This window comes from Petromyzon marinus (genome assembly GCF_048934315.1).
Source record: "Petromyzon marinus isolate PM22_M1 ecotype Great Lakes invasive population chromosome 80 unlocalized genomic scaffold, UKy_Petmar_22M1.pri1.0 chr80_unloc.1, whole genome shotgun sequence".
Taxonomy (NCBI): domain Eukaryota; kingdom Metazoa; phylum Chordata; class Hyperoartia; order Petromyzontiformes; family Petromyzontidae; genus Petromyzon; species Petromyzon marinus.
In genome coordinates, this window is record NW_027422629.1 from 805,175 (window position 1) to 822,052 (window position 16,878).

General features: G+C 49.9%; 1 protein-coding gene across 1 annotated transcript in view; it reads right to left on the reverse strand.

The window, feature by feature from the left end:
* The window catches only part of NDUFS2 (NADH:ubiquinone oxidoreductase core subunit S2), an 83,046-nt gene that overhangs the window by 3,624 nt on the left and 62,544 nt on the right, over positions 1-16,878 (reverse strand). The window contains exons 13-14 of the mRNA XM_032981408.2: positions 10,103-10,186; positions 4,955-5,012 (exon numbers count right to left, since the gene is read on the reverse strand). Of these exons, the coding sequence (XP_032837299.1) occupies positions 4,955-5,012; positions 10,103-10,186 (142 nt within the window). The remainder of the gene's footprint in view (positions 1-4,954; positions 5,013-10,102; positions 10,187-16,878) is intronic.

Here is a 16,878-nt window from a genome sequence, read left to right on the forward strand (position 1 = left end):
ACACACACACACACGGTGAGACACACACACACTGTGAGACACACACACTGACACGGTGAGACACACACACACTGTGAGACACACACACACACGGTGAGACACACACACACACTGTGAGACACACACACACACTGAGACACACACACACTGTGAGACACACACACACACTGTGAGACACACACACACACTGTGAGACACACACACACACGGTGAGACACACACACACACTGTGAGACACACACACACACTGTGAGACACACACACACACACTGTGAGACACACACACACACTGTGAGACACACACACACACTGTGAGACACACACACACACACTGTGAGACACACACACTGTGAGACACACACACTGTGAGACACACACACACGGTGAGACACACACACACTGTGAGACACACACACACACTGTGAGACACACACACACACACTGTGAGACACACACACACACTGTGAGACACACACAGACACACTGTGAGAGACACACACACACACACGGTGAGACACACACACACTGTGAGACACACACACTGTGAGACACACACACACACACTGTGAGACACACACACACACACACTGTGAGACACACACACACACACACGGTGAGACACACACACACACGGTGAGACACACACACACACACTGTGAGACACACACACACACTGTGAGACACACACACACTGTGAGACACACACACACTGTGAGACACACACACACACACACTGTGAGACACACACACACACACACTGTGAGACACACACACACACACGGTGAGACACACACACACACGGTGAGACACACACACACACACTGTGAGACACACACACACACTGTGAGACACACACACACACTGTGAGACACACACACACACTGTGAGACACACACACACTGTGAGACACACACACACACTGTGAGACACACACACACACTGTGAGACACACACACACAGTGAGACACACACACACACACACAGTGAGACACACACACACACACACAGTGAGACACACACACACACACAGTGAGACACACACACACAGTGAGACACACACACACACACTGTGAGACACACACACACACACTGTGAGACACACACACACTGTGAGACACACACACACACTGTGAGACACACACACACTGTGAGACACACACACACTGTGAGACACACACACACACGGTGAGACACACACACACACGGTGAGACACAGACACACACACTGTGAGACACACACACACACTGTGAGACACACACACACACTGACACGGTGAGACACACACACACACACGGTGAGACACAAAGACAAAGACAAAGATCCCCCATATAGCCTTAACAGACTGTAGGGGCAAGTGCTGTTAGCGAGCACCTATGAAGGCCGGAACGGTACACGAGGGGGTGGGTGGCCAGCACCACGCCCGACCGCCTTTGTCTCCCTAGTGGCAATGTTTACACACCGCACCAGGTACTCATTTGAGGCTGAGTCGACCTAGGGGAGGCCCGGGACCGGTTCAGATAATCGTCACTGGTGTTGGTCGTGAGCGGGAATCGAACCCGGGTCGCCAGGTTCATAGCGCAGCGTAGCGCTAACCGCTACACTGTCGCTCCCCACACACACATACACACACACATACACTGTGAGACACACACACACACACTGTGAGACACACACACACTGTGAGACACACACACACTGTGAGACACACACACACTGTGAGACACACACACACTGTGAGACACACACACACACACGGTGAGACACACACACTGAGACACACACACTGTGAGACACACACACACACACACTGTGAGACACACACACACACTGTGAGACACACACACACACTGTGAGACACACACACATACTGTGAGACACACACACACACACTGTGAGACACACACACACTGTGAGACACACACACACACTGTGAGACACACACACACACTGTGAGACACACACACACACACTGTGAGACACACACACACACACTGTGAGACACACACACACACTGTGAGACACACACACACACACTGTGAGACACACACACAGTGAGACACACACACACACACTGTGAGACACACACACACTGTGAGACACACACACACACTGTGAGACACACACACACACTGTGAGACACACACACACACTGTGAGACACACACACACACTGTGAGACACACACACACACTGTGAGACACACACACTGTGAGACACACACACACACTGTGAGACACACACACACACTGTGAGACACACACACACTGTGAGACACACACACAGACACTGAGACACACACACACACACGGTGAGACACACACACACACTGTGAGACACACACACACACTGTGAGACACACACACACACGGTGAGACACACACACACACGGTGAGACACACACACACACACACTGTGAGACACACACACACTGTGAGACACACACACACACTGTGAGACACACACACACTGTGAGACACACACACACACGGTGAGACACACACACACACGGTGAGACACACACACACACTGTGAAAGACACACACACACACACTGTGAGACACACACACACACTGTGAGACACACACACACACTGTGAGACACACACACGGTGAGACACACACACACACACGGTGAGACACACACACACGGTGAGACACACACACACACTGTGAGACACACACACACACTGTGAGACACACACACACACTGTGAGACACACACACACACACACGGTGAGACACACACACACGGTGAGACACACACACACACACTGTGAGACACACACACACACTGTGAGACACACACACACTGTGAGACATGGGGAGACACACACACACTGCCACGGTGAGACACGGGGAGACACGGAGAGACGTGGGGAGACACACACACACACTGTGAGACACACACACACACTGTGAGACACACACACTGTGAGACACACACACACTGTGACACACACACACACACTGTGACACACACACACGGTGAGACACACACACACACACTGTGAGACACAGACACATGGTGAGACACACACACACACTGTGAGACACACACACACGGTGAGACACACACACACGGTGAGACACACACACACACGGTGAGACACACACACACACACGGTGAGACACACACACTGACACTGTGAGACACACACACACACTGTGAGACACACACACACACTGTGAGACACATACACACACTGTGAGACACATACACACACACTGTGAGACACACACACACACGGTGAGACACACACACACACTGTGAGACACACACACACACTGAGACACACACATACACTGTGAGACACACACTGTGAGACACACACACACACACACTGTGAGACACACACACACTGTGAGACACACACACACACTGTGAGACACACACACACGGTGAGACACACACACACACACTGTGAGACACACACACACTGTGAGACACACACACTGTGAGACACACACACACACTGTGAGACACACACACACACTGTGAGACACACACACACACGGTGAGACACACACACACACTGTGAGACACACACACACGGTGAGACACACACACACGGTGAGACACACACACACACTGTGAGACACACACACACACACTGTGAGACACACACACACACTGTGAGACAAGACACACACACACACTGTGAGACACACACACACACACTGTGAGACACACACACACACACTGTGAGACACACACTGACACGGTGAGACACGGTGAGACACGGTGAGACACGGTGAGACGTGGGAGACACACACACACACTGACACGGTGAGACATGGTGAGACGTGGGAGACACACACACACACACTGACACGGGGAGACACGGGGAGACACGGGGAGACACGGGGAGACACGGGGAGACACACACACACACTGACACGGGGAGACACGGGGAGACACGGGGAGACACACACACACACTGACACGGTGAGACACGGGGAGACACGGGGAGACACGGGGAGACACACACACACACTGACACGGGGAGACACGGGGAGACACGGGGAGACACGGGGAGACACACACACACTGACACGGTGAGACACAGGGAGACACGGGGAGACGTGGGGAGACATGGGGAGACATGGGGAGACGCGGGGAGACACGGAGAGACGTGGGGAGACACGGGGAGACACACACACACTGACACGGTGAGACATGGGGAGACGTGGGGAGACACACACACACTGACACAGTGAGACACGGGGAGACACGGAGAGACGTGGGGAGACACGGGGAGACACACACACTGCCACGGTGAGACACGGGGAGACACGGGGAGACACGGGGAGACGTGGGGAGACGTGGGGAGACACACACACACTGACACGGTGAGACACGGTGAGACACGGTGAGACACACACACACACTGACACGGTGAGACACGGGGAGACACGGGGAGACACACACACACACTGACACGGTGAGACGTGGGAGACACACACAGACACGGTGAGACACGGTGAGACACGGGGAGACGTGGGGGATGAGGTGGAGGAAGTGGTGGTGGAAGAGGAAGAGGTGGAGGAGGATGAGATGGGAAGAGGTGATGGTGGTGGAGGTGGTGGAGGAGGTGGTGGAGGTTGTGGTGATGGTGGTGGAGGCGGTGGTGGAGGTGGTGGTGGTGGAGGTGGTGGAGGTGGTGGTGGCGGTGGTGGTGGTGGAGGTGGTGGAGGTGGTGGTGGAGGTGGTGGTGGAGGTGGTGGTGGCGGTGGTGGAGGTGGTGATGGTGGTGGTGATAGTGGTGGAGGTGGTGGTAGTGGTGGAGGTGGTGGTGGTGGAGGACTTGGTGGTGGTGGAGGAGGTGGTGATGGTGGTGGTGATAGTGGTGGAGGTGGTGGTGGTGGAGGAGGTGGTGGTGATGGAGGAGGTGGTGGTGGTGGAGGTGGAGGAGGTGGTGGCAGTGGAGGTGGAGGAGGTGGAGGAGGTAACTCACCGATGATGGCCACGACGTCAGCCAGCATGTGTCCCTTGGCCATCTTGTCCAGCCCAGCCTGGCGGGGACACATGGAGGGGGTGACTGGTTTAGTACTGAGCTAGTTAACTAGTCAGGCCACCGTTTGTTTAAGTGACTAAACTCCTCTTACTGATTGTTCGTGTATGGTGACGGTGGTGATGACTGGTTTAGTGCTGAGCTAGTTAACTAGTTAGGGCACCGTTTGTTTAAGTGACTAAACTCCTCTTACTGATTGGCCGTGACGGGTGATGGTGGTGGTGACTGGTTTAGTACTGAGCTAGTTAACTAGTTAGGCCACCGTTTGTTTAAGTGACTAAACTCCTCTTACTGATTGGCCGTGTTTGGTGAAGGTGATGGTGACTGGTTTAGTGCTGAGCTAGTTAACTAGTTAGGCCACCGTTTGTTTAAGTGACTAAACTCCTCTTACTGATTGGCCGTGTCTGGTGACGGTGGTGATGACTGGTTAAGTGCTGAGCTTGTTAACTAGTTAGGCCACCGTTTGTTTAAGTGACTAAACTCCTCTTACTGATTGGCCGTGTCTGGTGACGGTGGTGGTGGTGATTGGTTTAGTGCTGAGCTAGTTAACTAGTTAGGCCACCGTTTGTTTAAGTGACTAAACTCCTCTTACTGATTGGCCGTGTCTGGTGACAGTGGTGGTGACTGGTTAAGTGCTGAGCTAGTTAACTAGTCAGGCCACCGTTTGTTTAAGTGACTAAACTCCTCTTACTGATTGGCCGTGTCTGGTGACGGTGGTCGTGACTGGTTTAGAGCTGAGCTAGTTAACTAGTTAGGCCACCGTTTGTTTAAGTGACTAAACTCCTCTTACTGATTGGCTGTGTCTGGTGACGGTGGTGGTGACTGGTTTAGAGCTGAGCTAGTTAACTAGTTAGGCCACCGTTAGTTTAAGTGACTAAACTCCTCTTACTGATTGGCCGTGTCTGGTGACGGTGGTGGTGACTGGTTTAGTGCTGAGCTAGTTAACTAGTTAGGCCACCGTTTGTTTAAGTAACTAAACTCCTCTTACTGATTGGCCGTGACGGGTGGTGACGGTGGTGGTGGTGACTGGTTAAGTGCTGAGTTAGTTAACTAGTTAGGCCACCGTTTGTTTAAGTGACTAAACTCCTCTTACTGATTGGCCGTGTCTGGTGACGGTGGTCATGACTGGTTTAGTACTGAGCTAGTTAACTAGTTAGGCCACCGTTTGTTTAAGTGACTAAACTCCTCTTACTGATTGGTCGTGTCTGGTGATGGTGGTCGTGACTGGTTTAGTGCTGAGCTAGTTAACTAGTTAGGTCACCGTTTGTTTAAGTGACTAAACTCCTCTTCTGATTGGCCGTGTCTGGTGACGGTGGTGGTGGTGATTGGTTTAGTGCTGAGCTAGTTAACTAGTCAGTCCACCGTTTGTTTAAGTGACTAAACTCCTCTTACTGATTGGCCGTGTCGGGTGATGGGTCACGGTGGTGGTGACTGGTTAAGTGCTGAGCTAGTTAACTAGTCTGTCCACCGTTTGTTTAAGTGACTAAACTCCTCTTACTGATTGGCCGTGTCTGGTGACGGTGGTGGTGGTGACTGGTTTAGTGCTGAGCTAGTTAACTAGTTAGGCCGTGGTTTGTTTAAGTGACTAAACTCCTCTTACTGATTGGTCGTGTCGGGTGATGGTGACGGTGGTGATGACTGGTTTACAGCTGAGCTAGTTAACTAGTTAGGCCACCGTTTGTTTAAGTGACTAAACTCCTCTTACTGATTGGCCGTGTCTGGTGACGGTGGTGGTGACTGGTTTAGTACTGAGCTAGTTAACTAGTTAGGCCACCGTTTGTTTAAGTGACTAAACTCCTCTTACTGATTGGTCGTGTCTGGTGACGGTGGTCGTGACTGGTTTAGTGCTGAGCTAGTTAACTAGTTAGGCCACCGTTTGTTTAAGTGACTAAACTCCTCTTACTGATTGGCCGTGTCTGGTGACAGTGGTGGTGACTGGTTAAGTGCTGAGCTAGTTAACTAGTTAGGCCACCGTTTGTTTAAGTGACTAAACTCCTCTTACTGATTGGCCGTGTCTGGTGACAGTGGTGGTGACTGGTTTAGTGCTGAGCTAGTTAACTAGTCAGGCCACCGTTTGTTTAAGTGACTAAACTCCTCTTACTGATTGGCCGTGTCGGGTGGTGACGGTGATGGTGGTGACTGGTTTAGAGCTGAGCTAGTTAACTAGTTAGGCCACCGTTTGTTTAAGTGACTAAACTCCTCTTACTGATTGGCCGTGTCTGGTGACGGTGGTGGTGACTGGTTTAGTACTGAGCTAGTTAACTAGTTATGCCACGGTTTGTTTAAGTGACTAAACTCCTCTTATTGATTGGCCGTGTCTGGTGACGGTGGTCGTGACTGGTTTAGTACTGAGCTAGTTAACTAGTTAGGCCACCGTTTGTTTAAGTGACTAAACTCCTCTTACTGATTGGCCGTGTTTGGTGAAGGTGGTGGTGACTGGTTTAGTGCTGAGCTAGTTAACTAGTTAGGCCACCGTTAGTTTAAGTGACTAAACTCCTCTTACTGATTGGCCGTGTCTGGTGACGGTGGTGATGACTGGTTTAGTGCTGAGCTAGTTAACTAGTTAGGCCACCGTTTGTTTAAGTGACTAAACTCCTCTTACTGATTGGCCGTGACGGGTGGTGATGGTGGTGACTGGTTAAGTGCTGAGCTAGTTAACTAGTCAGGCCGTGGTTTGTTTAAGTGACTAAACTCCTCTTACTGATTGGCCGTGTCTGGTGACGGTGGTGGTGACTGGTTTAGAGCTGAGCTAGTTAACTAGTTAGACCACCGTTTGTTTAAGTGACTAAACTCCTCTTACTGATTGGTCGTGTCGGGTGATGGTGACGGTGGTGATGACTGGTTTACAGCTGAGCTAGTTAACTAGTTAGTCCACCGTTTGTTTAAGTGACTAAACTCCTCTTACTGATTGGCCGTGTCTGGTGATGGTGGTGGTGACTGGTTTAGTACTGAGCTAGTTAACTAGTCAGGCCACCGTTTGTTTAAGTGACTAAACTCCTCTTACTGATTGGCCGTGACGAGTGATGGTGACGGTGGTGGTGACTGGTTAAGTGTTGAGCTAGTTAACTAGTTAGGCCACCGTTTGTTTAAGTGACTAAACTCCTCTTACTGATTGGCCGTGTCTGGTGGTGACGGTGGTGATGACTGGTTTAGTGCTGAGCTAGTTAACTAGTTAGGCCACCGTTTGTTTAAGTGACTAAACTCCTCTTACTGATTGGCCGTGACGGGTGGTGACGGTGGTGGTGGTGACTGGTTAAGTGTTGAGCTAGTTAACTAGTTAGGCCACCGTTTGTTTAAGTGACTAAACTCCTCTTACTGATTGGCCGTGACGAGTGATGGTGACGGTGGTGTTGACTGGTTTAGTGCTGAGCTAGTTAACTAGTTAGGCCACCGTTTGTTTAAGTGACTAAACTCCTCTTACTGATTGGCCGTGTAGGGTGGTGACGGTGGTGGTGACTGGTTTAGAGCTGAGCTAGTTAACTAGTTAGGCCACCGTTTGTTTAAGTGACTAAACTCCTCTTACTGATTGGCCGTGTCGGGTGGTGACGGTGGTGGTGACTGGTTTAGAGCTGAGCTAGTTAACTAGTTAGACCACCGTTTGTTTAAGTGACTAAACTCCTCTTACTGATTGGCCGTGTCTGGTGACGGTGGTGTTGACTGGTTTAGTGCTGAGCTAGTTAACTAGTCAGGCCACCGTTTGTTTAAGTGACTAAACTCCACCTTACTGATTGGCCGTGTCTGGTGACGGTGGTGGTGGTGGCTGGTTTAGTGCTGAGCTAGTTAACTAGTTAGGCCACCGTTTGTTTAAGTGACTAAACTCCTCTTACTGATTGGCCGTGTTTGGTGAAGGTGGTGGTGGTGGCTGGTTTAGTGCTGAGCTAGTTAACTAGTTAGGCCACCGTTTGTTTAAGTGACTAAACTCCTCTTACTGATTGGCCGTGTCTGGTGACGGTGGTGGTGACTGGTTTAGAGCTGAGCTAGTTAACTAGTTAGGCCACCGTTTGTTTAAGTGACTAAACTCCTCTTACTGATTGGCCGTGTCTGGTGACGGTGGTGGTGGTGACTGGTTTAGTACTGAGCTAGTTAACTAGTTAGGCCACCGTTTGTTTAAGTGACTAAACTCCTCTTAATGATTGGCCATGTCTGGTGACGGTGGTGGTGGTGATTGGTTTAGAGCTGAGCTAGTTAACTAGTTAGGCCACCGTTTGTTTAAGTGACCAAACTCCTCTTACTGATTGGGCCGTGACGGGTGATGGTGACGGTGGTGATGACTGGTTTACAGCTGAGCTAGTTAACTAGTTAGGCCACCGTTTGTTTAAGTGACTAAACTCCTCTTACTGATTGGCCGTGTCTGGTGACGGTGGTGGTGGTGACTGGTTTAGTACTGAGCTAGTTAACTAGTTAGGCCACCGTTTGTTTAAGTGACTAAACTCCTCTTAATGATTGGCCATGTCTGGTGACGGTGGTGGTGGTGATTGGTTTAGAGCTGAGCTAGTTAACTAGTTAGGCCACCGTTAGTTTAAGTGACTAAACTCCTCTTACTGATTGGCCGTGTCGGGTGGTGGTGACGGTTGTGGTGACTGGTTTACAGCTGAGCTAGTTAACTAGTTAGGCCACCGTTTGTTTAAGTGACCAAACTCCTCTTACTGATTGGGCCGTGACGGGTGATGGTGACGGTGGTGGTGACTGGTTTAGTACTGAGCTAGTTAACTAGTTAGGCCACCGTTTGTTTAAGTGACTAAACTCCTCTTACTGATTGGCCGTGTCTGGTGACGGTGGTGGTGACTGGTTTAGTACTGAGCTAGTTAACTAGTCAGGCCACCGTTTGTTTAAGTGACTAAACTCCTCTTACTGATTGGGCCGTGACGGGTGATGGTGACGGTGGTGGTGGTGGTGGTGGTATTTGGGCAAGGCAGCAAATACAACAACGGAATGCTTCAGAGTGGCCTTTGCCCGGTGAGATACAAAAAAAAAACGTCGTTCAGTTGTATTTGCACGTATTTTTATCGTCAAATGATGTAACATTACAAATTTGGATTCGACAGAATTGGGGGCTGCACCGATGATCACCAACGCAGGCGAGTCTCTCACCAGGTGGGCGAAGCCGGGAGCCTTGATCTTGCAGCGATAGGGGCGGCTGCTTCCATCCGAGACCAGGTACACCCCAAACTCCCCCTACACAGACACAGACAAAGATCCCCCGTGTAGCCTGTAACATACTGCAGGGGCAAGGGCTGATCGCTAGCACCTCACACACAGACACAGATCCCCCGTGTAGCCTCTAACAGACTGCAGGGGCAAGGGCTGATCGCTAGCACCTCACACACAGACAAAGATCCCCCGTGTAGCCTCTAACATACTGCAGGGGCAAGGGCTGATCGCTAGCACCTCACACACAGACACAGATCCCCCGTGTAGCCTCTAACAGGCTGCAGGGGCAAGTGCTGATCGCTAGCACCTCACACACAGACAAAGAACCCCCGTGTAGCCTCTAACAGACTGCAGGGGCAAGTGCTGATCGCTAGCACCTCACACACAGACACAGACAAAGATCCCCCGTGTAGCCTCTAACAGACTGCAGGGGCAAGTGCTGATCGCTAGCACCTCACACACAGACACAGACAAAGATCCCCCGTGTAGCCTCTAACAGACTGCAGGGGCAAGGGCTGATCGCTAGCACCTCACACACAGACAAAGATCCCCCGTGTAGCCTCTAACAGACTGCAGGGGCAAGTGCTGATCGCTAGCACCTCACACACAGACAAAGATCCCCCGTGTAGCCTCTAACATACTGCAGGGGCAAGGGCTGATCGCTAGCACCTCACACACAGACACAGATCCCCCGTGTAGCCTGTAACATACTGCAGGGGCAAGTGCTGATCGCTAGCACCTCACACACAGACACAGACAAAGATCCCCCGTGTAGCCTCTAAAAAGCTGCAGGGGCAAGTGCTGTTAGCTAGCACCTCACACACAGACACAGACAAAGATCCCCCATGTAGCCTCTAACAGACTGCAGGGGCAAGGGCTGATCGCTAGCACCTCGCCCACAGACACAGACAAAGATCCCCTGTGTAGCCTCTAACAGGCTGTAGGGGCAAGTGCTGTTAGCTAGCACCTCACATACAGACACAGACAAAGATCCCCCGTGTAGCCTCTAACAGACTGCAGGGGCAAGTGCTGTTAGCTAGCACCTCACACACAGACACAGACAAAGATCCCCCGTGTAGCCTCTAACATACTGCAGGGGCAAGGGCTGATCGCTAGCACCTCACACACAGACACAGATCCCCCGTGTAGCCTGTAACATACTGCAGGGGCAAGTGCTGATCGCTAGCACCTCACACACAGACAAAGAACCCCCGTGTAGCCTCTAACAGACTGCAGGGGCAAGTGCTGATCGCTAGCACCTCACACACAGACAAAGAACCCCAGTGTAGCCTCTAACAGACTGCAGGGGCAAGTGCTGATCGCTAGCACCTCGCACACAGACACAGACAAAGATCCCCCGTGTAGCCTCTAACATACTGCAGGGGCAAGTGCTGATCGCTAGCACCTCACACACAGACACAGACAAAGATTCCCCGTGTAGCCTCTAACAGGCTGTAGGGGCAAGTGCTGTTAGCTAGCACCTCACACACAGATACAGACAAAGATCCCCCGTGTAGCCTCTAACAGGCTGTAGGGGCAAGTGCTGTTAGCTAGCACCTCACACACAGACACAGATCCCCCGTGTAGCCTCTAACATACTGCAGGGGCAAGTGCTGATCGCTAGCACCTCACACACAGACACAGACAAAGATCCCCCGTGTAGCCTCTAACATGCTGTAGGGGCAAGTGCTGTTAGCTAGCACCTCGCACACAGACACAGACAAAGATCCCCCGTGTAGCCTCTGACAGGCTGTAGGGGCAAGTGCTGTTAGCTAGCACCTCACACACAGACACAGACAAAGATCCCCCGTGTAGCCTCTAACATACTGCAGGGGCAAGTGCTGATCGCTAGCACCTCACACACAGACACAGACAAAGATCCCCCGTGTAGCCTCTAACAGGCTGCAGGGGCAAGTGCTGTTAGCTAGCACCTCAGACATACACACAGACAAAGATCCCCCGTGTAGCCTCTAACATACTGCAGGGGCAAGTGCTGTTAGCTAGCACCTCACACACAGACACAGACAAAGATCCCGCGTGTAGCCTCTAACAAGCTGCAGGGGCAAGTGCTGTTAGCTGGCACCTCACACACAGACACAGACAAAGATCCCCCGTGTAGCCTGTAACATACTGCAGGGGCAAGGGCTGATCGCTAGCACCTCGCACACAGACACAGACAAAGATCCCCCGTGTAGCCTCTAACAGGCTGTAGGGGCAAGTGCTGTTAGCTAGCACCTCGCACACAGACACAGACAAAGATCCCCCGTGTAGCCTCTAACAGGCTGTAGGGGCAAGTGCTGTTAGCTAGCACCTCGCACACAGACACAGACAAAGATCCCCCGTGTAGCCTCTAACAAACTGCAGGGGCAAGTGCTGTTAGCTAGCACCTCACACACAGACACAGACAAAGCTCCCCCGTGTAGCCTCTAACAGACTGTAGGGGCAAGTGCTGTTAGCTAGCACCTCACACACAGACACAGACAAAGATCCCCCGTGTAGCCTCTAACAGACTGCAGGGGCAAGTGCTGATCGCTAGCACCTCGCACATAGACACAGACAAAGATCCCCCGTGTAGCCTCTAACATGCTGTAGGGGCAAGTGCTGTTAGCTAGCACCTCACACACAGACACAGACAAAGATCCCCCGTGTAGCCTCTAACAGACTGCAGGGGCAAGTGCTGATCGCTAGCACCTCACACACAGACAAAGATCCCCCATGTAGCCTCTAACAGACTGTAGGGGCAAGTGCTGTTAGAAAGCACCTCACACACAGACAAAGATCCCCCGTGTAGCCTATAACAGACTGCAGGGGCAAGTGCTGTTAGCTAGCACCTCACACACAAACACAGACAAAGATCCCCCGTGTAGCCTCTAACAGACTGCAGGGGCAAGTGCTGTTAGCTAGTACCTCACACACAGACACAGACAAAGATCCCCTGTGTAGCCTCTAACAGGCTGTAGGGGCAAGTGCTGTTAGCTAGCACCTCACACACAGACACAGACAAAGCTCCCCCGTGTAGCCTCTAACAGACTGTAGGGGCAAGTGCTGTTAGCTAGCACCTCACACACAGATACAGACAAAGATCCCCCGTGTAGCCTCTAACAGACTGCAGGGGCAAGTGCTGATCGCTAGCACCTCGCACATAGACACAGACAAAGATCCCCCGTGTAGCCTCTAACATGCTGTAGGGGCAAGTGCTGTTAGCTAGCACCTCACACACAGACAAAGACAAAGATCCCCCGTGTAGCCTCTACCAGGCTGCAGGGGCAAGTGCTGTTAGCGAGCACCTCACACACAGACACAGACAAAGATCCCCCATGTAGCCTCTGACAGGCTGTAGGGGCAAGTGCTGTTAGCTAGCACCTCACATACAGACACAGACAAAGATCCCCCGTGTAGCCTCTAACAGGCTGCAGGGGCAAGTGCTGTTAGCTAGCACCTCACACACAGACACAGACAAAGCTCCCCCTTGTAGCCTCTAACAGACTGCAGGGGCAAGTGCTGATCGCTAGCACCTCACACACAGACACAGACAAAGATCCCCCGTGTAGCCTCTAACAGGCTGTAGGGGCAAGTGCTGTTAGCTAGCACCTCGCACACAGACACAGACAAAGGTCCCCCGTGTAGCCTCTAACAGGCTGCAGGGGCAAGTGCTGTTAGCTAGCACCTCACACACAGACAAAGAACCTGGTAACCAGGTATAAGGTAACCAGGTATAAGGTAACCAGGTATAAGGTAACCAGGAATCTGGTAACCAGGTATAAGGTAACCAGCTATAAGGTAACCAGGTATGCGGTAACCAGCTATAAGGCAACCAGGTATAAGGTAACCAGCTATAAGGTAACCAGGTATAAGGTAACCAGGTATAAGGTAACCAGCTATAAGGTAACCAGGTATGCGGTAACCAGCTATAAGGCAACCAGCTATAAGGCAACCAGGTATAAGGTAACCAGCTATAAGGTAACCAGCTATAAGGTAACCAGCTATAAGGTAACCAGCTATAAGATAATCAGGTATAAGGTAACCAGCTGTAAGGTAACCAGCTATAAGATAACCAGGAATAAGGTAACCAGCTATAAGGTAACCAGGTATAAGGTAACCAGGTGTAAGGTAACCAGCTATAAGGTAACCAGCTATAAGGTGACCAGCTACAAGGTGACCAGCTATAAGGTAACCAGGTATAAGGTAACCAGGTATCTAGTAACCAGGTATGAGGTAACCAGCTATAAGGTAACCAGCTACAAGGTAACCAGCTATAAGGTAACCAGCTATAAGGTAACCAGCTACAAGGTAACCAGCTATAAGGTAACCAGCTATAAGGTAACCAGCTACAAGGTAACCAGCTATAAGGTAACAAGCTATAAGGTAACCAACTATAAGGTAACCAGCTATAAGGTAACCAGCTATAAGGTAACCAACTATAAGGTAACCAGCTATAAGGTAACCAGCTATAAGGTAACCAACTATAAGGTAACCAGCTATAAGGTAACCAGCTATAAGGTAACCAGCTATAAGGTAACCAGGTATAAGGTAACCAGGTATAAGGTAACCAGCTATAAGGTAACCAGCTATAAGGTAACCAGCTATAAGGTAACCAGGTATAAGGTAACCAGCTATAAGGTAACCAGCTATAAGGTAACCGGCTATAAGGTAACCAGCTATAAGGTAACCAGCTATAAGGTAACCAGCTACAAGGTAACCAGCTACAAGGTAACCCGCTATAAGGTAACCAGCTATAAGGTAACCAGCTATAAGGTAACCAGCTATAAGGTAACCAGCTATAAGGTAACCAGGTATAAGGTAACCAGCTATAAGGTAACCAGGTATAAGGTAACCAGCTATAAGGTAACCAGCTATAAGGTAACCAGCTATAAGGTAACCAGCTATAAGGTAACCAGCTACAAGGTAACCAGCTACAAGGTGACCAGGTATAAGGTAACCAGGTATAAGGTAACCAGCTATAAGGTAACCAGCTACAAGGTAACCAGCTACAAGGTAACTAGGTATAAGGTAACCAGCTATAAGGTAACCAGCAATCTGATAACCAGCTATAAGGTAACCAGCTATAAGGTAACCAGCTACAAGGTAACCAGCTACAAGGTAACCAGCTATAAGGTAACCAGCTACAAGGTAACCAGCTACAAGGTAACCAGGTATAAGGTAACCAGCTATAAGGTAACCAGCTATAAGGTAACCAGCTACAAGGTAACCAGCTATAAGGTAACCAGCTATAAGGTAACCAGCTATAAGGTAACCAGCTACAAGATAACCAGCTATAAGGTAACCAGCTATAAGGTAACCAGCTATAAGGTAACCAGCTACAAGGTAACCAGCTATAAGGTAACCAGCTACAAGGTAACCAGCTACAAGGTAACCAGCTACAAGGTAACCAGCTACAAGGTAACCAGGTATAAGGTAACCAGCTATAAGGTAACCAGCAATCTGATAACCAGCTATAAGGTAACCAGCTATAAGGTAACCAGCTACAAGGTAACCAGCTACAAGGTAACCAGCTATAAGGTAACCAGCTACAAAGTAACCAGCTACAAGGTAACCAGGTATAAGGTAACCAGCTATAAGGTAACCAGCTATAAGGTAACCAGCTACAAGGTAACCAGGTATAAGGTAACCAGGTATAAGGTAACCAGCTATAAGGTAACCAGCTATAAGGTAACCAGCTATAAGGTAACCAGCTACAAGGTAACCAGCTACAAGGTAACCAGCTACAAGGTAACCCGCTATAAGGTAACCAGCTATAAGGTAACCAGCTATAAGGTAACCAGCTATAAGGTAACCAGCTATAAGGTAACCAGCTACAAGGTAACCAGCTACAAGGTAACCAGCTATAAGGTAACCAGCTATAAGGTAACCAGCTATAAGGTAACCAGGTATAAGGTAACCAGGTATAAGGTAACCAGGTATAAGGTAACCAGGTATAAGGTAACCAGGTATAAGGTAACCAGGTATAAGGTAACCAGCTATAAGGTAACCAGCTATAAGGTACCCAGCTATAAGGTAACCAGCTATAAGGTAACCAGCTATAAGGTAACCAGCTATAAGGTAACCAGCTATAAGGTAACCAGCTATAAGGTAAACAGGTATAAGGTAACCAGCTACAAGGTAACCAGCTACAAGGTAAACAGCTATAAGGTAACCAGCTACAAGGTAACCAGCTATAAGGTAAGCAGCTATAAGCTAACCAGCTATAAGCTAACCAGCTATAAGGTAACCAGCTATAAGCTAACCAGCTATAAGGTAACCAGCTACAAGGTAACCAGCTATAAGGTAACCAGCTACAAGGTAACCAGCTACAAGGTAACAAGCTATAAGGTAACCAACTATAAGGTAACCAGCTATAAGGTAACCAGCTATAAGGTAACCAACTATAAGGTAACCAGCTATAAGGTAACCAGCTATAAGGTAACCAACTATAAGGTAACCAGCTATAAGGTAACCAGCTATAAGGTAACCAGCTATAAGGTAACCAGGTATAAGGTAACCAGCTATAAGGTAACCAGCTATAAGGTAACCAGCTATAAGGTAACCAGCTATAAGGTAACCAGGTATAAGGTAACCAGCTATAAGGTAACCAGCTATAAGGTAACCGGCTATAAGGTAACCAGCTATAAGGTAACCAGCTATAAGGTAACCAGCTACAAGGTAACCAGCTACAAGGTAACCCGCTATAAGGTAACCAGCTATAAGGTAACCAGCTA